Below are 26,518 nucleotides of genomic sequence, written 5' to 3' on the forward strand. Positions count from 1 at the left end.
TCCTCCCCATCTGGAGGGCAGCAGACTGCCCTTTGCCTCACGTAGGTGTCTGTTCTATGTGAGCTGGGATTAGGTCCACCCTCGCTGGTTTCTCTTCTCTGTGTGGTGGGGCTTGAGAGCTTTCCTCTGTCCCCGGGGTGGGGAGAGGGTGCAGAATGTACACCAGAGCTCTGATGACATTTCCTCAGCCGTCATGCCCTTTTGTTCTGGCACGTCAACCTGGTGGCAAGCAGAAATTCCACACGTTTTAGGCAGGCCTGTCACATCCTTGCTTAGTTTCCAAGGCCGATGCAGCTGTCCCCTGTTTTCTCTTCTTTTGGCTTTTCAGTGGGAGTCAGGTGTGCTTTGTTCAGAGAGGGATGGGTGATACCACTTACGTTCACATCTCCATGCTGTCCCTACGTTCTCCTGATTCTCCTGTAAAAGTTCTCTGCAGCAGGAATCTCATGATTAAACATTCCTTTTATCAAAACTAAAATTTTAGAAGCTTTTCCTTACACTTTGGCTTTCCCTAATTGTCTGATTTGCATGTCTTTGTCATTCTAGGTTGGCAACAGAGATGATTCTAACCTTTATATAAGTGTGAAGCTGAAGGCTGCTGAAGAGGTAAGGCCCAGAACAGGGGTGCCATCACCCCCACCCCTGCCCTTACCCCCCTCCAGGCCCTGTCTGTTATCCCTTGCCCCTTGCGGTCCTCCCATAAAAACGTTTATCGCCCTATTTTGCAAGTTAGAAATGGGTGGCAGAGCTTTGGCCTCTTATTTTGCCCTGGAATGTTTTCTAATCAGTGATCTGTGTGCTCCCAGAGGACAGGAGTCGTGGGCAGGAAACTGCAAAGTGCAGTGGTGACAGGCAGCAAATACCTGACGAATGGGTCAAACTGAGAGACTCATTCTCAGGACAGAGGAGGGTGACATGATGCTCAGCACCGCCTGGTTGGTTTTACTCCTATCTGTGGAAGAAATGGGCCCATATCTCAAGTCCTTTTGCCATGTTCCTGTTTTAAATGTTCATTCTTGCAGGTTGGGATCAAAGTCAAGCACATTAAGTTACCACGCACGGCCACAGAATCTGAGGTGAGCTGTTAGGAACCAGCTGTTAAGAGGGCAGCCAAAGTGCTTTCCTGTCTGGTTTTGGTTTGGGGAAACTTTGGGAACCGATAACATTAAACATATAAGAGACCACCAAGTCTTCACAGACTGGGCCTCCGGAAGAATCTTTGGAAATACCCACAGAGTAAACGGGGCCGTCCTGCGTATGAGTGTGTGGCGCTCACAGTGGGACTGCCGCGTCGTTTGTTTCCACATCACCTGCGATGTTCATTAGAAACTGGTCCTTGGCCTGTATTGCATTTTAAAAATGAAATGCATATTCTATATACATGATGTTCAAGGACAGGCAGAACAAACCATCGGTGATTAAAGTCAGAACTGTGGTTGCCGTAGGTGGGGGATTAGCTGTGAAGGCGCAGGGGGAGAAAGAACCTTTCTGAGGTCATGGAAATGTTCTGTGTCTGCACTGTCCAGCAGGGTGGCCACTGGCCCCATGTGGCCATTTAATTAAAATGAAATAAAGTTTAGAATTCAGTTCCTTAGATGAACTAGCCACATTTCAAATATTCAGTAGCCACTTTGACATTGTAAGATGCAAATTATGGAATATTTCTGTCATCACAGGAATCTTGATTTGGATAATGATTTTTACTAAAGTTCTTAGCTCTTTAATTTGATGGATTTCTTACCAGACACCTGAAGGTTACATTCTGTATTAAAGTAGAGTTGCCCTCAGGAGCCAAAGGAAGTTATATTCTCAGAGGATTACAATTAAACTCTCAGGGGAAAATGTGGCAGGCTGGCTTTTGACTTAGAAAGTGTTGCCACCCTTTCTATGTGGTATACAAATTGTATGTGGTATTACTTCTAGGTGTTAAAGTGCATTACGTCTTTGAATGAAGACCTCACTGTACATGGGTTCATAGTGCAGCTACCTTTAGATTCAGAGAATCCCATTAACACTGAAGCACTGGTCAATGCTATTGCACCCGAAAAGGATGTGGACGGGTGAGTTTGGCTTGGCTGTCTGTACCACATTGCATGATTCTAATTATAATACATTTCTATTTCGGGAACACACCATTTTGCTTCTAAAGAGGAAAGACATCTTTCACTTTCCTTCTTTTAGACTGAGTAGCATCAATGCTGGAAAACTTGCTAGAGGTGACCTCAATGACTGTTTCATCCCTTGTACACCCAAAGGATGCTTGGAACTCATCAAAGAGACAGGTAAAAACAGACAAAAGTAAAGTACCATTCTGTGGAGCCTGGTCTTGACCTGTAAAACTATAAGGGAGGTACGCTGTGGGCCCTAAATAAGTGGATTGGCACTGGACCTATCCGCTAGGGGCTTCCTGACCTAAAATCTCAACTTTCTCAATAGCCCTATGAAGTAGGTACTCTTATTGTTTGACAGCTGAGAAAACAGGCTGGGAGATGTTGAGTAATTTGTCCAAGAGGGAACAGAGCCAAGAGTTGAACTCAGTAGTTGACTTCAAAGCAATTTATTTTGTATGAAAAAATAACCTGTATGGTAAAAAGGATTCAGATAGTCTGTAAGGGTACAGAGTGGAAAGTCCCCACCCCAGAGTGGGCACCAAGTCTCCATTGTAGTTCTAGGACTAGACAGACAGCTGGAAATGAATCTCTTGAGCAGTTGGCCATATTAGCCCATTACCTGGTCAGCATCATGGTATTTTAATTTCATCATGAATACTTTTCAGCAGAGGTTATTTTTTGCAAGGCATGGTGTCCTGTTTAGAGGAGGTGGATTAGAAATTTCAAGTGGAAAATGTTGGCTAACATAAGGGAAAATTTTCTGTGGCTGGCAAGGAAAGGTCAAGCTATAAGCCTTGGGACAGCTATTGCTGTTCAGTCCTACAACTAAATTTATACTCTATGGCGTGCCGAGCACACAGTGTGTTACAGCTTGGTAGAGACAAGTCCTGTGAGCCACAGCGCCTGCAGGCTTCCCACTTCCTCCTGTTGATAGTGAAGCTACCATTTGCCCGAATGCAGCTTCAGGTCCTTTGTTGAACCCTAAGAAGTATAGCTGGGTACCTTTTAAACACTTCACACTGTGAGGGCTTTACTTCTAGATGTTCATGATGTGAACATTATATAGAAACTTATCTTTCGGGGATGGGGTTAATGTTAAGTGACAAGCACACTTTAAACCCACACTCCCCGAAGCAAGCATCCACTTCCACAGGGCTGGGTAGAGGGACTCAGCGGAGTCCTCAAGACCTTTCCTCTGCTCCCCTCTATGTGGTAGCTCATCCTCAGCTCCACTTGGTGGTCCCGAGCAGCTCCAGCGTGTTCCATCCTAATGCCTCATAGCCATGGGATGGATCCCATTGGCCAGAGGATGATTGTGGTCACTTACCCGCTGGTGCTCACCCAAACCACCTCTACAGAGTAGAGTATGTCTGCCCTGAAAAGGACGTTGGAATAGTGCCAGAAGAACGGGTACTGAGTAAACGAAAAGAAAGCTTTCTACTAAGTTAAAGTGCCCCTTTACCACTTCCCTGCAAATAACACTGTGGCTCAGGCCCTAAGCCAGAGGAGAAATTTGTTTGAAGAACTAAAGATTTACTGATACTGATGTAATTTCCCTCGCTTCCCTCCACCCCATTACGTGCACCCTGTTTGTTATAGCTGTTCTTCCATGTGGTTTAACCTGCTGTCTTCTTCCATATGGCTGTTGAGCTGTATGTCAGGGTTTCTTTTTGCCTTGAGTGTAGGTTTTCTTCCCACTCTCCTATGACTCAATGAATGGATCTGGGCTTAAGCTGCTCTCAAAAGCCCACAGCAAGTGGGACACATGTATATGTCCCAATTTGAAACTGAAACACTGAGTTGCCAAAGAAGGAATAGCTTTAGGAAGATGTCTTTTTGATGCTAAGAACCTGTTTTTGTGCACTTGTTCTGAATTTTCCTGTTGAGGCGGCATGCAAAGGAAGGCAGCTTGCCCTATTTCTCTGATGCAAGCTGGCTTCTCTTCCAGGGGTAAAGATTGCCGGGAGGCATGCTGTCGTGGTCGGGCGCAGCAAGATAGTTGGTGCCCCGATGCATGACTTGCTTCTGTGGAACCATGCCACAGTGACCACCTGCCACTCCAGGACTGCCAATCTAAACGAGGAGGTAAGGGGTCGACAGAGTGGAAGGCGTTCTGTGTGTGTGTGTGCGTGTGCACATGCATGTATGCACGAATGTTCCCGTATGTGGTGGGGGTTCTTGCATAATGGGAATAGCTAACATTTAAGTGCCAGAAACTGCCGTGTACTTTACCTTGTTATCTCCTTTAACATAACAGTTCTGTGGTTCTTGTCTATTTCACAAGATGAAGAAGCAGATTCAAATTAAAAACTTGCACAAGTGTATAAAGATTTTGTTTTGACTATATTCTTTCTACATTAGCCCATCTCATGGTATGTAGGGATGAGCAGCATAGGAACTGGGGGGTAGCCAGATCCCAGATACATGACAGTGGTAGCCTCAGAGGTGGAGGTGTCCCAGGGAGGGTGTAGACAGTGGTCTTGTGACATCAGTCACAACTTGTTCTTGACCCCTGCATTAGATTCCTGAGCTGAAGAATTCTCACATGGACACATCCCATTGACAGCACAGCCTCTTAAATGTGGAGAGAGCCCAGCAGAGAGGCCCAGCACCTCGTTTGTCCTCCCCGAGCAGTGCTCTGTGGAAGGTTGTGACCCCTCATTCTGGAGGAGATGGAGCAGTCTCCAGGTGTCGTGTAATTCAGGGACATTGTCCCGGGCCTGTGGCTCCAAGCCTGTGCTCCTCCCTACCCTGCAGGTTCCCAAGTTCCCCATTCAATAAAATGTCTAGTGGAAGGGGAGGTTTTGACATGTGTAGGAATGAGCACAGTATATGAATGGCTGTCGGAGATGGCGCATGACTTGCATAAAATAGCTGATGACAATGAAGAATTTCATGCAAAGTTTAGGGATGTCTTTTCTGCACCTAGATTTTTTTATGTGTCACTGTTTAATTTCTGAAGTCAGAACCCTCTTTCCCTAGGTAAATAAAGGTGACATCCTGGTAGTTGCAGTGGGTCAGCCTGAAATGGTGAAAGGGGAGTGGATCAAACCTGGGGCGATAGTCATCGACTGTGGAATCAATTATGTCCCAGGTGAGTGTTGCTGGAGGAGGTGGGCTGGGCAGAGGAAGATGTAGCCCAAGTGAGAACCCCTTGTACTGTTTCAGGCTTGAAGTGCTAAGGTTGAGAAGGCTTGGCCTGCCCATGGGTGCATGCAGGTAGTAAGTGGTGGAGCTGCCCCTCGAGGGCAGAGCCCGTGACGTCAGCCAGTGTGCTGTGCAGTCCCAGATGACTTCCCAGATGACTTTGTCCACGGAGAGGGTGGGGGAGAAGGCAAGAGGAGATCTCACTTTATCATCATGTAGAGATCACCCTCTATTTTAACAAGGGATGGATGAATTTAAAATACAGCGTGATCTTTGCAAAGTGCTGCGAGGCTCCAGGAGAGGGATTCATGCTGCCAAGAGTCCTCTAATTAGGTCTTTGCAAAGAAGACGTTTGACCTGGGCCTTTTCCAGGCTGAGAGGATAAACCCAGCCTTGTAGTCATGTCCAAAACAGACTTGGCATCCTCATGCCTGAGTTACTCCTCACTCCCCTGTTTGGTTAGTGATATTCTTCCTTCCCACAGGTCTGAAGCCCTTTCGGTTTCCCTCCCTTTTGTTTTATATGTGAATCCATTTTTTAATATTAGAAATTTTTCCCCTCTCTTCTTTGTTCTCATTGTCCCCTTCTCCACCAAATGCAGTGTTTGAATTTCTCCCTGGTCTCCCGGCCGCCGACTGACTCTCACTTAGATCCATCTGCGTGCTCTTGCCACATTCACGGGTCTTGATGTGGACCCGTGAGCCTCCTTCTCCCCTGTTACTTGTCAGACTCCTTAGCCCCATGCTAGTTTCAGCCACCTCTGCGGCCTTTTTCTTCACATGCACTTTGTGGATCCTGTCTTGAACCATCGTACAAGGGGTCATGTGCCCTTCCCACGCACGCCCCATTTGTCCTCTGCGCTCCTGTGCCTGAATCTCACGTGGAGCAGGCTGCTCTTTCATTGTGAAGTTTTCAGACTTAAACTCTGAAAGGACAATTCAGTGAATACTTGGATGCATACCTTGTGAGTTCAAGAAAGGAACGATCCTTTTAAAAAAGATTTATTTTTATTGAAGTATAGTCGGTTTACAATGTTATGTTAGTTTCTGGTGTACAGCATAGTAACTCAGTTATCCATATATATATATACTCTTTTTCATTATAGGTTATTAGAAGATATTGAATGTAGTTTCCTGTGCTATGCAGTAGGACCTTGTTGTTTATTTATTTTAGATATAGTAGTTTGTATCTGCTAATCCCAAACTTCTAATTTATCTCTTTCCACCCCCAAGAAAGGACCAGTCTTTAATCAAGCACCTGTTTCTGTGTATCCAGCACCATCCCAGTCTGTGGGCTGCACAACTGAGTAAAGCTCAACTGTGCTCTTCACTTTCAGAGACTTCCTCCCCACCTCCTCCCTGTCCGAAATGTCCATTCTTCCCTCCAGACTTTGTCTGATTGCCCTTCAGCAAGAGATGATCTCTCCTCCTTTGAAAATTCTTCTCCCCCAACCCTGTTCCGCACACCCCGCCCCCCCGACAGAGCTGGGTGTTCCTCTGGTGTCTCACGCTTGCTGTCCTGTGCTCTTCGCCGTTAGTCTGCCCTTAGGTACCTCAGGGCAGTGGTCTCTGCGGTGCCATGTCCAGCCTGTGCCCTCTGACTGCTGGCACTTGCATCTGTCGGATTGTTGAAGAATATTCCTTTTTTCTCCCTTCCCATCTCAAGTTTGAAATATAGACACTAAGCTGCCAGGAACATTAGTCACTGTCAAGCCTTCACCGTTTTTAACCTCCCTCCCACTCTCCGTACCATGCTTTTAAGACAGTAGCTCATAATTGATCACTCATTTTCTTGTGCTGTAATTATCTAATGGATGATAAAGAAATTGCTCTCCTACAACGCCTCACTTACAGCCCTTGCAATATGGCATTCAGGCTCATTCTGTTGAAAACCTTGTATCTTCTGTGTCATATTTCTGCTTTTGGCTTTTTTTCTTTTTGGACTGGATTTGAGAGATAGAAGAAGCAAAACCCAGGTGGGGCTCTTGAGTCTTGCAGACAGGTATGAAATGTTGACTTACGCACAGAACTTACCATCCTGCACAAATGTATTCCTCATGTAGATGGTAAAATGTGAATTAGGTCAAAGCAGTATCTTCCTTCCTGGTCAGCTGTACTTTTACTGACCCTGGGCATGTAGGTGAAGTATCAATAAGACTAGATGTTACTGTTTCCCAAGGACAGCAGAATCGGACTTACATGTTCCTGGAAGACCTGAAGACTGTTCTTTGCAATGTTCATTTTTGAAATACCATGTTCCACAGCTGGGCCACTTCTTGAAGGATTCATGTTTTGATTATTTAAATTGTTTGCATGGTCCATTCAGGAATAATATCTTAAGTCATTTTCCAAATTAAGGATGAATTAAGATATGTAGTTGTCGTTTAAGGAATATTTTTTAAGATTTAAGTGCAGAGCAGAAAGTATTGGCCAGAGAAATATGTGAAAGTGTTCTACCTGCTTGGCTTACTAAAAATAATTTGAGAAGGGTTGGATTAATAGTGTGTTTTATTTGGAAGGGTTATAAAAGGGGGAAACGACTCCCTTCCCTAATCCAGTCTCAACCTATCCAGTGTAGCAGCTTTTATGCTGGACTCTCTTACTGGGGTCCCCAAATTACATGTGAAGGAGTCAAGGCTCAGCTGGATCTGAAATAGATTTGTACTAATAGTTCCCGTTGAAAGAGAAATTCTAGGGCTGGGGTAGACAGCCAAAATGTTGGTTACTGAAGCCATAACTTTCACTGAGACATGGTCCACTGACCACATCACACTTCCCATGAAACCCTGTACTTACATCAGAGGGCACTCAAGTCAGCCCTGAGAGTTAAAGAGCAGAGCTGAGCTCACCCAGTGCAGCATTAAGTTGTGCAGTAATTGACGTGTCTTCTGTGTATGGAGAAACACACAGAGAAAGTGACTAACACTCCGAAATAGAAATAGCTGCAGGGACATTTTTAAGCAAACTTCAGGGTTAGACAATTGAAACCTATACAAAGGGCAGCGTTCAACTGTATTTCCTTGGCTTTTTGAAACAGCCTTAGTGGTTAGGAGAGGAAATGTTCTGCCATAGCAAAAGCTTGCTGCTTCATAATCTAGAAACCTGAAGCCTTCCCAAGGAGTTGTGTTCCTTGGATTACATACAGAAAATATCTTATTTATCTAGGATGGGGAGAGAAACCCTTATGTTTGGAGAATGCTTCTTCAGTTTCAAGAAACATACACAATTTCTCACTTGATTCTCAGCAAGTTTGCGAAATAGGTAGTATTCATCCTTCTTTGCACCTTTGGATTGGACTTTTGATCGGTAAGGAGCCCCCAGGGGCTGAGAACTAGCAGTTAGGGGAAGAGCTGATCCTAGAGCCTAGGTCACTTATTTCTGGCTTTTTGGTTGAACTATGAAGCTTCCTTTCTCCTTTGTGGCGATCTGATCAAAGAGATGAAGTGGCTAAGATCCTACCAGATCCTGCCTTGGAAGTCTTAGAGCCAAAAGGTCTAGCTCTGTCCCCAGCCCCTCCCGGAAGTGCACTGAAGCCAAAGGTAGGATGTACTTGGTGTGCATGAGCAATGATGCATCATGGGGTTTGTTCTCTTGAATAGCTCTTCTTTGCTGGTAAGATTTGTAGTTGTTCTGGTATCCTTTTAAGGGAAGTGTAATTATATTCTTTGCCTTTTGCATACATTTAAGTAGCTGCTCGTCTTTGGAATTGGATGTTAAATTGTTCCTCCAGCTCATGCCTGGAACTTACAAAATGCTGACAGTTGCTGTAGAAACAGTATCTGGCAGCTGTGATATAGTTGGAGCTTTGTGCACCCAAAAAATTCCTTTGAAGGCCTTAGCAAATTAACATTTTAAAAGGTGCTCATTATATATTGGGTGATTGGCTTTAAGAATAAAAAAAAAATTCACCTGGTTTTGAGAAACCACTGAAGCATCTTGTGGAATTTTGCAGGTAAAATAAATTTATCCCTAGGAAATAGCGAATACCTGTCATCCCATGGCTTTTGAGTAAAGTCGACACTTGAACCAGATGGGACTACACACCCCAAACTCGACTTAGATTTTGGAGCAAGCTGTTGTAGTTAATCACCTAACTTAGAAATAAACACCAGGATTGTGATTCTGAGGCTGTGCTTTGATTTTTTTCCCTCTTGACCAGACAATACAAAAGCAAGTGGGAGGAGAGTTGTGGGTGACGTGTCATACAATGAGGCCAAGGAGAGGGCGAGCTTCATCACCCCCGTTCCTGGAGGCGTTGGGCCCATGACAGTGGCGATGCTAATGGAGGTGGGTGTGAATGGAAGTTTGTGTAATAGTTCTAGACAGAATTCCAGGTACTGCTTTTCTCCCCACATGGAAATGTCAGAAGGACCTACTCAGAGTCTAAGTAAGGATGGGAATCTTCTGAAGTAAAAAAGGGAATGGAAGAACTGAGAGGTTGAATCGGTCATACACATGGAGGAAAGCAGGGGCAGCACGATTTTCATTGACTCTGGAATGTGATAACTTCAGGGGAAGAAAAGTGCAAAGACCCTGGCTTTGCTCAGTGTGTTTTGGCTTCTTGCCCTTCTTAACACACACCAGCTGGCGGGGGAGAGGCAGGCAGCCCAGGGCATTTAAGCTGCCTATAGACTCTGGCCTAGAATCGAAGCATGTTAATAGGCGGATCATGAAGCTGTTCATTTTGTGATTAAACTTGAGTGACTGGGATTAGGAATTGAGACGGAGGTTAAAACCATCACCTCTTCTCAGTTCCATTTGTGTCCTTTTGTTTAGAGCACGGTAGAGAGTGCAAAGCGTTTCCTGGAGAAATGTAAGCCGGGAAAGTGGATCATTCAGTATAACAAACTTAACCTCAAGACACCCGTGCCAAGGTGAAAATAAAATTTTACTAGTTTGAACCTCTGCGGACTGTGGGTTTTTAGCTGATGGAGGCCCTGGTTGTGTGTATGCCCCCTCAGAAAGCACCACCAGTGGTTGGGGTGGGTAGGATGGGATTAATTGAATCCAGTGGATAAAGATTGATACATATTTTCTGTGTTTCTTCTAAGTGACATCGATATATCACGGGCTTGCAAGCCAAAGCCCATTGGTAACCTGGCTCGAGAAATTGGTCTGTTCTCTGAAGAGGTAGAATTGTATGGTGAAACCAAGGCCAAAGTCCTGCTGTCAGCGCTGGAACGCCTGAAACACCAGCCCGACGGGAAATACGTGGTGGTGACCGGGTATGGTTTTTAAATGTTCCTTTACCAATTGAATCTTTCTCTTTTTTTTTCAATTGAATCTTAATATTAGTCCTGATTATTATTACCAGGGGTTTCATTTGCATGTAGCATGTATATGTAGAGGTTCCTTTAATTTAGTTTTAGCATTTTCACATGTATTTAATTTGATTCTTACAGCAACCCTGTGAGGTAAGAGTAGAGTATAATTCTGCAGAGATGAGAAAATTTGCCAAGGTTATTCATCTAGTAAGTGGAAGAATTTGGGTCTTAAAACCTGGTCTTCAGATGGGATTGCCTTTTTTAACCCAAAATTCATTAATTCTGTAGTCCTTTTGAACATTCATCTTTCTTTTTGCTTGGCTGAGTTATATACATATAAAAGCTAGTTTCTGAGACTAAATTGAGAAATTAAAATTGTAGCAATATCTCTTATAAGGTAAATTATATTTGCCCCTTACAGTCAGAAGAGCTGAAGTGCAGAAGTCTTTTTTAATTTAAAACTGAGGGGAAGTTACAACTAAGACTCTCAGAAAAGATCACTTTCATGCCTTTCATCTTTCTAATTATTCAGATTAAGAGTCATTCTCCAGCATCTGTTAGACCTGACTTAGTGATACATGGATTTAATTCACATAAATTTAATTTTCCTCTTTTGATTTCATCTTGAAGAATAACTCCAACACCCTTGGGCGAGGGGAAAAGCACAACCACGATTGGGCTGGTGCAGGCCTTCGGTGCCCATCTCCATCAGAACGTCTTCGCGTGCGTGCGACAGCCTTCACAGGGCCCCACCTTCGGAATAAAAGGTATTAGTGGGACCAGACCTAGCTGGCCAGGGGGCACCTGCCCCTCCTCCATTCCTCGGGCCCCCTCAGCCTGTGAGTGTCTAGGGGGTCTTCAACTCATTCAGGCACTGGGACCGTCTTCCTCTCACCCCCTGTTGTGTTTTTGGTGATGGCGTTCATCAGATCACCCCCGCTGCTGCTGCCACTGTCTGGCACTGCACAGGGATTCCCTGGGATGGGTAACATGTAGCCAGGGATGCTTTCTTTAAAATTTTTTTTAAACTCTTTTGTTTGTTTGTTTGTTTGTTTGTTTTGGGCAGAGAGGTAATTATGTTTATTTATTTATTTATTTAAATGGAGGTACTGGAGATTGAACATAGGACCTCCCGTGTGCTAGGCATGTGCTCTACCACTGAGCTATACCCTTTCAATTCATTTTTTATTGAAGTATCATTGATTTACACTATTAGACTAGTATGTTTCAAGTATACAACATAGTGATACAGTATTTTTATAGATTATACTCCATTTAAAGTTATTATAAAATATGCCTTACAATATAGCCTTGTATCTTTTTTAATTTTATTTTTTATTGAAGTGTAATGGACTCACAGTGTTAGTTTCAGGTGTAGAGCAAAGCGATTCAGTTACAGGGATGCTTTCCTTTCGTTTGACTGATAGTCAGCTGTCACAGTAACAGTGAAGGTAATCACAGAGACTGATCACCATGCTGACTTTCTAGAGACAAAGACAGACCCTACAGATGTTTCCCATGTGGGAGTAAGAAAAGCCTTTGCTTATTAAATATAAGCTTTGTGCCAGGTTTTGTGCTAAGCGGTCTTTGCCAGTTGTTTTATTTTCTAATATAGGGTAGTATTATCACCACTTACAGTGGCATCTGGGACTTCAGAGGTAACTTGGTCAAGGCACTGTCTTCAAGTACCAGAGGGAGCCCCCGGGTCTATTTCAAGCTCTAAAACAGCATTTCTTCTGATGAGATGAAAACACATCAGTAACCGTACTTTGCCATCAGTTTTTGATGACTGCAGCATGGTGTTCTTCTAATTCAGATTATTATTGATTGTAATAGGTTCTCAGCGTTAGCTTTGTCATTTGCTTAGTGTTAGGGTGTCACATACCTGCTTGTTCTAGTGGTTACTATGAATCTTTACACAGGGTACACTTTTGCCCCTCTTTAGCCAAGTGTGTTAACTTAGTTCTGCTTTTGAGCTTGTCTTAACAAGCCCCTTTTAATTCAGAATGAGCCTTTCCCTTTGTTCTGCTTTTTGTTTGTTTGGTTTTTTTTGGGGGGGGGATAATAATTAGATTTGTTTGTTTGTTTATTTTAGTGGAGGCACTGGGGGTTGAACCCAGGACCTCGTGCATGCTTAGCACTCACTCTACCCCTAAGCTATACCCTCCCTCCTTGTTCTGCTTATTGAACCCAGCACTCTGCTTTTCCTCTTAACACGAATTGCCCCATTTTCATTGCGTGATCTCTGCCTCGCAAAAAAGCCCACACAAAAAACCATTACCTCAAATTGACTTTTATCTCACTGATAACCTGATAACCTGGACACTTTTTTTTAACTGACTTTTGGTTAATAATCCAAATGGGCCAGCAAAAATCTAGCAGTTAAGCTGTTTTCTAAAATGTGTGTCCTACTTAGGAAGAATTGCAGTCTCTGTTGGTGTGTGTATTTTAAATATTCTTTTTTTAAAATGTCAGAGTAGTGTTTATAAGAGTAGGAAACTGAACAGGTCTGCTTTTATGTAACTGTAGGCTGGGTCTTTTAACACATGGTAGGAATCACGGGGCACCTGTTTCTAAAGATAGTGAGTAGGTTATGTATGTGTTCATGGTTTCATCAGTTAGATTCGGATCCAACTGAGACACTATTCAGCATGAACAAGATCAAATGGTTTAGCTTGATAAAGAAAATTAGGAAACACTTGATCAAATCTGTCCAAATGGTTGGAAAAAAGTAAATAAAATAATATGCATAGCAGTGATGAAAACCGATTTGCTTTTATTTGATATCCAAGTCATGGAGAAACATGCTTAACCTGAGTCCTCACCCTTGACGTGTCCTCTAGGTGGCGCTGCAGGCGGTGGCTACTCACAGGTCATTCCAATGGAAGAGGTAATGTGATCCGGGATTTCGTTGAAGTAGACTTTTTTTTAATAGGTTTTCCTTTCCAAGATTAACCTTTTTTGTTAAGGTCTTAGTGGACAAATGACTTGTAGCTGAAGCAACACTTAAGGAAAAAAAATCTCAATTTGCTAATTTTTAAACTGCTTAGTTTTTTTAACATGACAAGGACTTCAAAGTCTGGCTTTCAGTGGAAATAGTCATTTTAAGCAGGTGATCAGATAAAGCATGAGATAGGGACAAACCAACATGAAGTGAATTCAGAGTAATAACTACGCACTGGGAGCAACATATAGGCGTGGAGTTGGGTTGATCCGGTGTGCTGCTTGCTCACTGCTCAGAGGGTGTGAGTGTTCTTACTCATCCAGTGTTGCCGTTGATCCCGGTGGTGTGGCATTTGTGGCTACTGGACCTGTCTCTTATTGAAAATCACAGTTCCTTCTGGGGACACATAGTAATTTGTTCTCAAGAGCTATCTGTGTTGGGCGTTTGTCCGCTAGCTGTGCTGCCATCCGTTTCCCACTGGCTTTAGTGTAGGGATTGGTTTGGTTACAGTACAGTGATGTTGGAAAGATGCAGAGACCTTGGAAGGCTGATGTGGCCTCTGCCCTTTTGTAGTTTAATCTCCACCTCACTGGTGACATCCACGCCATCACTGCAGCGAATAACCTCGTTGCTGCAGCCATCGACGCCCGGATGTTCCACGAACAGACCCAGACAGACAAGGTAGGCTGCTGAGGCCGCAGGGCACTTGTGAAGGGTTTAAAGCACTGAATTAATATGGGGCCCTCGAGTGCCGATAACGGCATTGTGGTTCCTCTCATTTAACAGCCCTTTTCCTCCTTTTTCTTAAGGCTCTCTTTAATCGTTTGGTACCATCAGTAAATGGAGTGAGAACGTTCTCTGATATCCAAATCCGAAGGTTACAGGTAAGCGTCTCTCTTCTTCATTTTTGATTAGTATGAATTTGGGTGAATGATAAGGAGGTAAAAATCTCCTTAAGGTAGCCTGTTTTGCATCAAATTATATCCATAACCATAATCATAAGGTCATGATATAAATAGCAGAAATTGGTGGTAGAGGTTGTTTCTCATTTAACTGTAAATTTTTAGTGGTTAGTCCCAGAATAAATAGAGCACTGACAACCTGCTCTCAGCTAAGAAGAGGAGTGACACTTCCTTTATAGCATATAGGAGTCAGGATGCCAGCACAGCAGTTTGAATACCTGCTCTTCCCAGCATCAGGACCTTAATCAAGAGTGGTTACTTCTCTATTTTATTTGACTTCCTGTAACAAATATATAGTCATTAAACATACATGTACCATATGCCTAGAAATTCCACTCCTAGGTGTTAAGCCAAGAGAAATACAAACTTGTGTTCATACAAAAACATGAATTTCTTAGCAGCTTTACTGATAATTTCCAAAATCTAGAAACAACCCACATGTCCCACGGTGGGTGAACAGATAAACTGGTATGTCTATACAGTAAAAGGAATGAACTGTTCATACACACAACAACTTGGATGAATCTCAAAGGCACGTTGAGTGAGAGAAGCCAGTCTCAAACAGTTGCATACTGTATGCTTCCAGGTATATGACATTCTTTAAAAAGACAAAGCAATAGTGATGGAGAGCAGATCAGCGGGTGCCAGAAGTTATGGATCAGGGAAGGTATGACCAAAAAGGGATAGCACAGGAGGATTTTAAAAATAAAACTCAAAAATATATTTCTGTGTTACTTTTACATATGAAGGAAATTTTATGTATCTATAAATATTCTTTAGACTGCCTGGCACAGGTATGCATTCACTCACCGGTATGTGCTGCCTTATTATCAATAATAGTTAACACTCACTTTAATTTTTTGCAACTTAGTATTTTGATGCTGTGAGAATACTCCGTGATGCTCCCCTTTACCCAGATGCAGAAATAGTTTACATTTTGCCCTACCTGCTTTACAATTCTGTCATGATTTATATTTAAATATATGCATTCTTCTCTGGACTTAAGAAAAAGTGACATTTATACAGTTTGATATTTCTTAGCTTCTCTTTGTTTTCACACTCCCCCCTAGAATCTTACGCATGAGGTAAGTCGGTTCTTACCCTGTTTTGTAAGAGTTGTGTTCTGCAAGGCAGCAAGTGCCATGGAAAGAGCAGGCAACTTTTAATCTTACCTTTGCTGATGGAACTTTCTGTCAGATGTGGGGAGGGGCTGGACTAGATGTTTAAAAAAATGATCCGTTAAGAAGCTCTGGCATTCAACATCAAAGGACTTGTCCACGGCCACAGCACCCCTTGTCGGATTGGAACTAGAACTTCAGTCTCCTGTTTCCCAGTCCCTAAGCATCCTCTCTTGCACTGTTATCAGCTAGTCCCCGGGTGCTCAGTCAAGAGTGGGTTGTCAACAGCAGATTCTTGGCTTAATGACTCAGGATTTTGCTGACTTCTGTAAACAGTGTCACGTGCCAGGCTTGTGGAGGCTATTTGACAAGCCAGTGAACACCAGCTCTGATGACACACCTGAGGTTTTAAAACAAAGTCCTCACCACACAGGACCTATGGGAAGAGAAGGGCTTGCTGGGCCCACTCAGATCTACCTCAAGTTATAAGAAAAAGAGAATACATTTTACAAGCACTTTCCATTTCAGGATGTGACCATGGTACACCTTGTAAATAAACGAATTCCCAAGTTCTATGAGGAGGAAGAGCCAAACCCTTCTTGTGCCTTTTGAAACAGTAAGAAGGCAGTGAAAGAGTAGTGCTACTTCAAAAGCATGCAGAAGTGATTTACGTTGATTTCTATTGTGGATATTTATTTTTGCCCTTCCTAATTTTGCATTTGAATGGGGATTCTCAACTGATTGAAAAAGCTTTGAACATCTTTTCCTTTCATTATATCTGCATACAATGAATTGGGTACAATGCTTTTTGGTCACTGTGCTTACATAGGGCTTTGGTTTAGGGACATGCTCTGGTGCCCAGTGACAGGGACAATTGTGTTAATAATACCTTTGTACTTGTGTGAGTGGGAAACACATTTAACCGAAAGGATCATGGTTTTCCCTTCTGAATTTAATAGGGTTCGTATTTCCTTAGAGGGGACCCTATCTGGAGATAGGGATAAATTTCTTTTTTTAATTTGGTGTACATTTGTTTGTTTTGTCTTATTTTTGTTTTAATTTCCCTACCTCTTCAGAGACTAGGCATCGAAAAGACCGACCCTACCACGCTGACAGATGAAGAGATAAACAGATTTGCAAGACTGGACATTGATCCGGAAACTATAACTTGGCAAAGAGGTACCAGAGCAGTGCACAACACCCCCCAACTCCCCCTGCCCGCCACTGGTCTGGTTATACTGCACGCCCCATGCCCTCCCTAAGAGTTGGTAAAATGTGAGGTCCAGAAGCTTGCGTGTTGGTATTTTTGTAGTTAAGGCCTGATTAAGATGGCAACTTGATCATTTTTTTCGACTACCTCCATCAATCTCTCCCCTTTTTAGGTGTAATCAAACCTCCTCTCGTTTGGTTAGCCGGACGTTTTGCTGGCTGTTCAGTGTTGATTGGTGTGAAGAGATTGGCTTTACAGAAGTTCATGCATAAACCAAAAATAACATCTTGCAAATTTCATTTTATGCAAGAAGTTTTGGTGTCATGAAGTAGAGAAGTCATGTTGAATCACTTCCTGAATCATGTTGTCCTTTAGTCTTAGCGCTCTCGTCTGGCATAAGTGACTTGATTTTTCTCATTTTTAACTCATTTTATTAAACTTTCTTGTAACAAAGTAGGCAGCCTTCAAGGTTTAAACACTTAACAGGTTATTGAGTGAGTTGCCCGGTTTCACCACCATGAGTTGCTTTTCTCTATGTACAATTAGCATGGCTTAGAGTTTTATTTTGTACCAACAGCGTATCCACCTAACTCTATCACTGCTGAGAAGGACTTTTCATCCAGTGCGCAGAATACAGCTGACAACCAATTTATTGACTTTTTTTGTGATTGTCATTGGCTCAGTAACTGTGCTAGCTACTGACATTTTTAAGGCAACTCGTAATATCTAACTCAACACTGCTATTTCTCTGCTTCAGTAGCTTTAGACACATAATATAATATTTTGAGGAATAAGCTAAAGATCTGTTTTGAAAATTTAGTATCTCATTCAGTTTTCCTTTGCTTTATGAAAATTCATGCTTTCTAAGAAAGTAGAAGCAGACAAAAATATGGATCATACCCGTTGACTGGCTGCTTCATACAGAGAAGTTAGATATAAGGAACTTGATACTTTTTAAAATTTTGTTCTGTTTTTGAAAAATAAGGGTAGGCTCCAATAACACATTACATACTTCACTTATCAGATGGGGGTGTGTGTGTGTGTGTCCAAGTGCTGTATACGACACTGCTTTTGGTGTTTAAATTATTACAGTCTTTATGAAAAATAACTTGGCATGTTGCCAAGTACCTTAAAAATGCCTCTCCGCTTTGACCTACCCTAAAAGAGTGCGAACTGGTTTGCTGCTGTTCATTATATGTTTTGTTGTTATTTTTGGCATGTAATATAAAAAACAAAATTGGGAAAACACTGAAATTCACAGTAGTTCGATGTAGGAGGAGGGTTAAGTTTAGTTAGTAGGTTGATCTTTGCCATGTTTTCCAAGGGTATGCAATTGGATAATTACTCTGGCATCAGAACGGAAATTATTTCTTCTAAGTGCACTGAATGAAAAAGCAGGGCTGTTACCCAGCCCACTTCAGAAGGCATTGTCTTTGCCCTGTGCTCATGGCCCTTGTGTCTCAGGAGTGTGTAAGGTCAGTGAGTCATCCCACAGAACAATGCAGACCTCGGCCTTTTGAAAAACTATGGCTTGCCCTGTTTTTCATGGGCTATGAAATACGCTTTGAAATAGATTCCAGATTTCTAGTTAATTGTTCAAATTTTCTAGGCAGAATAAAACCAAGCCACTCCACATTCCTGTCTTTAATTCCTGTACATCAGTGGTATGTGAGCATCAGTACTTAACTTGGACCCATATTCTAGCTTTACCATTAAGTTTAAAATCAAATTATTGATAGATGGTCATTAAGTTGGACTTGTTGCTTTAAAGTTCTGCTGGTTCCTTTACCTTTATGGTCCTTTTCTCTTTCTACTTTCTACTGCATCTACTGTGTCTTCCCTTCTACTGTATCTTTTCTTCCTAACCTCTTTGTGCTGTAGTGTTGGATACCAACGATAGATTCCTGAGGAAGATCACAATTGGACAGGCTCCGACGGAGAAGGGGCACACACGGATGGTAACTATCTGTTCCTTTCCAAGTACATCAGCTCATGGGAACGAGGTCCTTGCTTCCTCTCTCCTCCTCCATCCTCTCCCGGTGCACTGATACTGCCAGGTGTTGTTCTGCCTCCTCCCTTTTAAAATGTGAGTGAGTAGGTGTGTGGGGTATTGAGCACTCCTGACAGCTTTTGCAGTAGATCCCATTGTCACCTGTATGTTTTCCCCCCTCATTTTTTTCCTGAAGGTGGAGAGCCCCGAGTAAATATCCTTGTACCTAAATTGATTAAAACTGCTGCTTTTTGGTGGCCATTTCATAGTATGTCTCTTTGGTGTAAGAGCTTCAGTGCTGTTCCCTTGTATGTTAGGGAAACCGTAATCACATGATTATAAGCTGCCTTCATGGGGATTATTGGTCCTACTGGAACATTTATTTGTAAAAATTGATTACTCAAGGTCTTGGAATAATTAATTACAAGTTTTTGCTATTGGGGGGTTATTTTCATTGAGTTATTTGCTTACTATTTTATTCTGTCCTTTTAAGCTATTTGTTTGGGTCTCGGGTGCAAATACAGATTGCTTTCGCAGTTCACATGTCTGGTTTAACACGGTTTTCCCTGTTGTGTCTTTTCCCTGCCGACAGACCCAGTTTGATATCTCTGTGGCCAGTGAAATCATGGCTGTCCTGGCTCTCACCAGTTCTCTAGAAGACATGAGAGAGAGACTGAGCAAAATGGTGGTGGCATCCAGCAAGAAAGGGGAGCCCATCAGCACTGAAGACCTGGTGGGTGCCCTGGCGCTCTAGACTTGGTGACGCATCTGTGTCTATTGTCCCAGCATGTCTCAGCCGTGACCGATAACAAAAACTGCCGTACTTAAGCTGCTGAAATTAATAAATTCATACGATCTTGCTATTTAAAAGATAATTATGACGTTTATAAAAAATACTTCATAGTGAGTGACAGGCGGTATGCTCCAGTAACAGACCACAGGTTTCAGGTGGTTTGAGCAGTATCTTCAGCCTGTGAGTATTTCCAAAAGAGGCTGCATGACTCCAGTTTAGAGAGCATCGAGAGTCCAAGTGAGGCCCTCTGAGCTGAGCTGGAGTCACACCGTGGCCCCTCCCCGTGGCAGGCCTCCCAGCACAGAGGACCCTTGGCAGAGGCTCGTTGGCACCATATTCACATCGGGAATGACTCAGCTGGTTCTTCTAATGATCCTACTAGGCTTGTCCACTTCGAGATTATTTCTGAACAGTCTACATGGGATTATGAAGTTTGGAATGAGATGATCTTATGGATTAATTTTTTTAAAGCATGTTTGTGTTGATATGCACCAAAATGGTTGGCCTGTGGTTAGCGGTATGATAGATGAATTCAGAAAAGTGGGGCAATAGTAATTTCCAGTTTTCACAGTTAATATGTGTAAGAAAGGAAATTGTTTTAAATTTTTATACCTAAACTAGAAACTTAGAAACTCATTAAAACTGAATATAAGTGAATACAGCTTTATCTTACTTTGATACCGGTTTGTTTATCTGTGGTTGGATGGCTTAAAAGGGGGACATAATGCACAAGTTAGTGTTGAACTCCTGGGTGGATTTTCAGTCTAAGGCCCAGGAGACGCATACTGAATCTGGTTTACAGCCGTCTCCGCCAGACACCAGAGTTACATGTAGTTCCAGACTCTGGGAACTGGTCTAAAGTGGGTTCCCCACGTGGGTCAGCAGCAGAGCTTGACTGAGGTGCTTGTTACCAGGGTTCCCTGTCTTTCCAGAATTTACATACAGATGTCATTTTCATTCTCTGTTCTCCCTTAAGATAATTGGTAACTTCATATTATATCCCAAAATAAATAACCAAATGAATGGATGGTCTAGTTTAGGTAAAAGTGCTAATTGGTCCAAGATGGTTAAAGAGGGAAGACATAAGAATGTTGATTTTGGCTTGGTTTTCTTGTTGGTAGGAATCGACGACTCTTACTTTTGTTTTCTAGGGAGTGAGTGGGGCATTGACGGTGCTTATGAAGGACGCCATCAAGCCCAATCTCATGCAGACACTTGAGGTGAGCAGAGTGACTCCCGCCCTCCCGGGTTGTTTTCCCACATTTGGAGCGGAGTGGTGGTAAAGCCCACTGTTCTCAGGGATCTGAGACCTTCTCTCCCTGCTCATCCCTTTCTTCCTGTCCTTTCTCACAGTTGTGACAGGGACTTTACTGAAAAATAAAGAGACGCAGCCTCATACTTTCCCATGGGAAGTCTTCTTCTTTGGGATTCTATAGCTAACTTCTGTCCCCTGGGCCGTGTCATCCCTTCTGAAGCAGGATTGGCATCTTTGCTCATGACGTCTCAATATCCACAGGGCACTCCAGTGTTTGTTCACGCGGGGCCGTTCGCCAACATCGCGCACGGGAATTCTTCCATCATCGCAGACCGGGTCGCACTCAAGCTTGTTGGTCCTGAAGGGTTTGTAGGTGAGTACTTGTGCGAAATCAGTGAGAGACTGCTTTTCTTATAACATCCAGGGAGTTGGGATGGCATTTTTAGTTGCGTTTCTCCTCACTTACAGTGACCGAAGCAGGATTTGGAGCAGACATTGGAATGGAAAAGTTCTTTAACATCAAGTGCCGGTATTCGGGCCTCCGCCCTCACGTGGTGGTGCTTGTTGCCACTGTCAGGGCTCTGAAGATGCACGGAGGCGGCCCCACGGTGAGGATCAGGAGTTGGAGGAGTTGGATTCTCAGAAATGTTCTGAAGGAAGCTGGATGACTTGTGCCTGTTTCTTCATTAAGCTGCTCTCAGCCTCACGATGAATAGGATGCCGAAAGCAGGGGGTGTTCAGACAGCACTTGTGCGGGCTGCCTCATCACTCACAGGCAGCCCAGCTCTCAGTGTTTTAACGGAGCCCAGGCTGCCTTCACGGCCTGCCTTTCTGAGGAAAACATCTGATAATATCTCGGCCCCTCCATGGACACATGTTTCTCTATACTTACAAAAACTCCTTTATATTCAGACTGTCCTTTTAAATTCTGAGTCCCATTTCCCTCTAAATGGTGACACTGGCAGCCAGCCAAGCAAACCATTTAGCCGAGCTAGAGGTCAGCCCCTTCTTGAGAGGTGCGTGCTGGGCAGGACCACAGACCGCCTGGAGTCGGCGGGGAAGGAGGAGTGCAGGGATGCTCAGGACAGCCTCCGGGTGATGGGGAGAAACAGAGGTTAGGACACTTTATCTTCAGCTCCGACCTGAGCTTTGTGTTTTCCTGAAACTCATACTGCTTAGAAATTGTACTTTGTGTTCTCTTATTTTAACTCTTTTTCTTCAGCGCCTGCATGTGAAGAAATGGTGCTAGTTTTCAGAAAGTATTTGAAGAAGTATTAAATTCCTGTCCTCCAGGAGCTGGTCTTGTAACTTGAGAAATGAGTTTTCCCTCACCTGCAGAAGAAAGTCAGTACTTCTTAGTGCAGTGATCAGGGTTTCCTAACACAGCAGTTCTCAAGAATTTTGGTCTCAGAACTTCTTTACACTTTTGGCTCAGTGGGTTATGTCTACTGGTATTTACTATATTAGAAATCAAATATTAACATAAACAACATTTTTTACAGTGAAGTGACTGTATTTTCCAAAACACCTAGGCATTGTACATTTTTCAGATCTCTTCAGTGTCTTGCTTAATGGAAGATCCCTGGATTCTCATCTTCTGCACTTGATCTGTTATCACATGTTACATAATCTTTGGGAAAGTGCATCATACACTCAGTGAGAGAATGAGAGCGAAAAGAGCCATGATATCTTAGAATTGTTACGGAAATAGCCTTGACCTCTTGGGCCCCATGAAAGGATTAGGTCCCCAGACCACGCAGTGTGAGCCACGGCCATCTTGACCCCAGCACACCTCTCCAGTCCTACTTGTCTGCGGGCACCAGGAGCTCTCCTAACCCAGGACGCCCCTTTCTCCCAGGAGTGCAGGACGGACTTCCTTTCTCTTCCTGATCAGAACCAACATTTCTCTGTCTCACACCCCCTCACTCACCCTCACGCCATGAGGTCACTTTCCTCCTTCCCTCCTTTCCTCCCAGTGTCACTGTCTGAAAAATAATGCGACTGTGTACACTGGGCAGTACTGAATGGAGAGCTTTCCACACAGCTCCAACAAGGAGCCACACCTGTTGCTCAGGGGACCTCGTGGAGCTCCGTGAGCCTCAGGGCCCTGCTTCCCACCCCACCTCTCTGGGGCCCCTTTTGGAGTTGGAGTGCCGCACTGTCTCTGAGGAATGGGAGCTGACCAAGCTGAAGGCTTCTTAATCACTGTTCATTGCCCACAGTGGGTCCCTGGAGTCGGCACCTTCACCCCCATGCACTTCCCTGTGGATGCAGCAGGGCTGCCCCACCAGGTACCTCTGTAATAGTGAGCGCCTGTAGAGAAAGAAAATCTTGTGTTTCCCTCTTGTTTGCGTTGCTCATGCGCTCTGATTCAGCTCCACAAAGGCGTGGGCTGGCTCCATGGACCAGCTCTTGAGCCCGTCGCAGGGCGTGTCACAGATGCTGCAGTGGACATCTCAGGGGGACTTTGCAGGGCTGACAGCTGTCTTTCTCCCTACACTCACCTTTGCTCCCACACCTACTGCTGTCCGCGTCCCTCACTGGGGTAACTGCCCCGCGAGAGCACATCCCTTCCCCCGCCTGCCGCCTTAGGGCCATCTCTTCTCACCTCCTCAGTTCAGGCCACAAAGGTCTCCCACTCTGCTCCAAGCCGTTATTTTTGTTCTGTGCTGTAGAACTGGTCATATGCTCTAATCCTTAGGGCAGAAAACAGCCTTCTACTACTGTGTATCCCCCTAAGCCTGCAGCTTCTGGCCTTTAACACAGGGCAAAGCACCATTTTAAGCTAAAGTCTAATTGTAAATGGAAAATGCCTCTGACTTTGCTTCTTTTCCTTCCAGGTGACTGCTGGACTTCCTCTTCCCAAGGCTTACATAGAGGAGGTAACTGCAGTCATTTCTAATTATTTGTCCTAGAAAGCACCACATGCTGAATCCACATTTCTCAGCCTGACCCATTTAGAAATGAGCAGGGCTGTCACTGTGACCCAGGGAAGCACCTCGGAGCAAGGGATGCCGATGGCCCTTGGTGTGCTGCAGAGCTTTTAGAGGAAACAGGAAGAGCGGCCTCATACAGCAGTTGCCCACATAGGATGTCAGTAAGACCACTCTCCTAGACCGGTGGGTGGTTCTCAGTCTGGAGCAATTCCCCCCCACCCCCACCCAGGAGCATTTGTCAGTGTCTGGAGACGTTTTTGATTGTTACAACTCGAGGTGGGGTTGCCACTGGCATCCTGTGGGTAGAGCCCCGGGATGGCTGCTAAACATTCCATAATGCACAGGCCAATCCCCACTGCAAAGAAATGCTCAGCCCAAAATGTCTAGTGCTGCACTTGAGAAACCCTGCCCTAGACGATGGAAGTTTCCTAGTCTTCCCTGCATTGGCTGGTTGATTTCCAAATACCATTCGTTTTAGAAGCAAGTAGGGCCTTTTTTTGAAATGCTTTTTCCTCTGCAGACTTAAATCCATATTAAAGGGCTGAGATATGGTCAGCATCCTGGTTATTTTTCTAGGCAAAATTTTCATGAGCTAATTTGGTTTATGACATCAAGCGGGAGCTCAAAGAAGAATTGGGAGCACGAGCCTTTTCATATTTATATCATTTCCCATCAAAGAAACATCTCTAGCACCAGTTTGGGGTGGTCCGGCCAGAGAAGGGCCCCTGTATGAGATGGTAAGGTCGGCCGCTATCGCTGTTAATTATGATTTCTGCCTTTTTGGGAGGCTTTTAAATTGTCAAGCAGTACAGGGTCACTGTTCAGCCCCCAGATGAAGTGATTCAAAAGCAGCTAGAAAAGAACTACTGGTGCCTTGAGTCTGCTTGTCTCCTGAGTTATGATTTGCCTTTTATGGTCATTTGTCTGATTCATGCGTAGGAGGGGAATTCACAGATCTGGCCCTCCTGCCACCCCGCAGCCTTTTCCTGTGTCTAATTAGAGTGACTGCCCCTAACTGGCCCAGCTGGTGTCTTCATTTAAGAAATTCTGCTTATTTAAAACTGTTCTCAATCAGTCCTACATATTAATTGGTTTTTGTGTGACTAGAAGTAAGGAATTAGCTGTGCCCTTTAAAATACCAACTAAATTCTAATCTCAGTTTTCAATTATTAAAGGGAAGAAAAGTATAAATCATGTTTATAATGATCTCAATTGTTTTCTGCCTTAAACTTACCCTTTTTTTCTGCTGTATTATGGAAACCACAAACCAAGCACTATTAATGCTGGGTTTTTACTCACAATCTAATGTACATACTTTTGTATAAGACTGACATTTTCATTTGAAAAATATTTAATGTATTTTTAAATGGATTTTAAACTTACATAATACATACCCTTTGTATAAGAAAAATTAAACAATACAAGAATACAATATATATGATTTGAGTCCCCTTTTAACAGTTTGGTGCATATCTCAACATTTTAAAAAATTTCCTGAATATACACATATATTTTTGTATTTGTCCAAAAATGGAATTAAGCTCTTCATAGTTCTGGAGTTTTAGTACATCTTTGAATGGTTCCACGCTAATACAGATGATTTTACTTTTCATAACATCTGTGTGATACATATTTATGGAGTGCATATATCATAATTCACTGGCCAGTCCCCTAATGAAGGAGGTTTGTGTTGTTTGCAATTTTCCAATGCTGCAGGCAGTGCTCCAGGAAGCATATTTTAAAGTGTTTCCTTAATTACTTTCCTTTAAAATTTCATAGTATTTGCTTCTTGAAGTTGATATTTATCCTATTTCTGACACAGGAAGGTTTATAGTTGAGTTCATTAAAAACCTTTGAAAGCGTCACTGATGACTCCACGTTTTCTGACAAATACCAGGCACTGTATCTTCTGATGGAAGGGCCTATGCCATGCTGAATAGAGTCAGTTTGTATCACTGTACCATCTAAGTACATACAATCTATAAAACGGGTTATAAGTAGAATTTTTTCAAGGGCAGCTGATGCCCTTCAAACAGCAAATAAGGTGTTAAGATTCGGTGGGCTGACAGCAGATACACCAGACCCCCTCCAGCGTGGCAGGCTCTGGAGCGCAACTCACTGCGGCCCGAGAAGCGCATCCGCACCTCTGCTCTCTGGCCGCTTGTCCTGACAGTGAGTGGCTGTTGGCTCAAGGAGACAGTTTCCCTCTTAAGAAGAACTGGCAACTGTTTTCAGTCCTGCTCTCTGACCTCACAGACCTTTTGCTGTTTCTGCAGAACCTGGAGCTGGTTGAAAAAGGCTTCAGTAACTTGAGGAAACAAATTGAAAATGCCAGAATGTTTGGAGTTCCAGTAGTAGTGGCTGTGAATGCCTTCAAGTGAGTACAGCGTGTAAGCGTCCTGGGGACTGTGGAGAACGGCCAGCAGACGTTGCCTGGAGCAAGTTGTGCAGCACTGCTTTGAGCTTCGTTTCGTTCTGCAGTTGCTGCTGTTAGTTGTTAAGCCTGTGCTTTGGGAGATGCCGATGAGAGCCTGCCGCATTACAGGCACCGCTTATGTCACAGCGACCCGGCACCTCACCTGCTGAGGGTCTGCAGTCAAATTTGGCTCCTGTGGGTGCCCTCCTCCCTGGGTGAAGTGGGTAACATGGGCCGGTTATTAGATACTCTTTTTGGTCTCTAATCGTAGCCCTACAGAGTCCCATTATTTCACCAGGTCTGGTGGGATGTTATCCTGACAAATCGTTATTGAGCTGGAACTGTTCATTTAAGAGAGAACTTATGTGGGTCA

General features: G+C 43.6%; 1 protein-coding gene across 1 annotated transcript in view; it reads left to right on the forward strand.

Annotated features, from left to right (window-relative positions):
- Positions 1-26,518, forward strand: part of MTHFD1 (methylenetetrahydrofolate dehydrogenase, cyclohydrolase and formyltetrahydrofolate synthetase 1) — a 51,559-nt gene that overhangs the window by 16,745 nt on the left and 8,296 nt on the right. The window contains exons 3-23 of the mRNA XM_031453853.2: positions 547-606; positions 1,023-1,076; positions 1,924-2,060; positions 2,182-2,282; positions 4,060-4,196; positions 5,094-5,205; positions 9,417-9,544; positions 10,034-10,131; positions 10,309-10,482; positions 11,152-11,288; positions 13,365-13,411; positions 14,039-14,146; positions 14,275-14,349; positions 16,622-16,724; positions 18,637-18,713; positions 19,338-19,478; positions 20,690-20,758; positions 21,055-21,166; positions 21,262-21,401; positions 23,634-23,675; positions 26,006-26,106. Coding sequence (XP_031309713.1) covers positions 547-606; positions 1,023-1,076; positions 1,924-2,060; positions 2,182-2,282; positions 4,060-4,196; positions 5,094-5,205; positions 9,417-9,544; positions 10,034-10,131; positions 10,309-10,482; positions 11,152-11,288; positions 13,365-13,411; positions 14,039-14,146; positions 14,275-14,349; positions 16,622-16,724; positions 18,637-18,713; positions 19,338-19,478; positions 20,690-20,758; positions 21,055-21,166; positions 21,262-21,401; positions 23,634-23,675; positions 26,006-26,106 — 2,153 coding nt within the window. The remainder of the gene's footprint in view (positions 1-546; positions 607-1,022; positions 1,077-1,923; positions 2,061-2,181; positions 2,283-4,059; positions 4,197-5,093; positions 5,206-9,416; positions 9,545-10,033; positions 10,132-10,308; positions 10,483-11,151; positions 11,289-13,364; positions 13,412-14,038; positions 14,147-14,274; positions 14,350-16,621; positions 16,725-18,636; positions 18,714-19,337; positions 19,479-20,689; positions 20,759-21,054; positions 21,167-21,261; positions 21,402-23,633; positions 23,676-26,005; positions 26,107-26,518) is intronic.

The sequence above is a fragment of the Camelus dromedarius genome, chromosome 5 (genome assembly GCF_036321535.1).
Source record: "Camelus dromedarius isolate mCamDro1 chromosome 5, mCamDro1.pat, whole genome shotgun sequence".
Lineage (NCBI taxonomy): Eukaryota > Metazoa > Chordata > Mammalia > Artiodactyla > Camelidae > Camelus > Camelus dromedarius.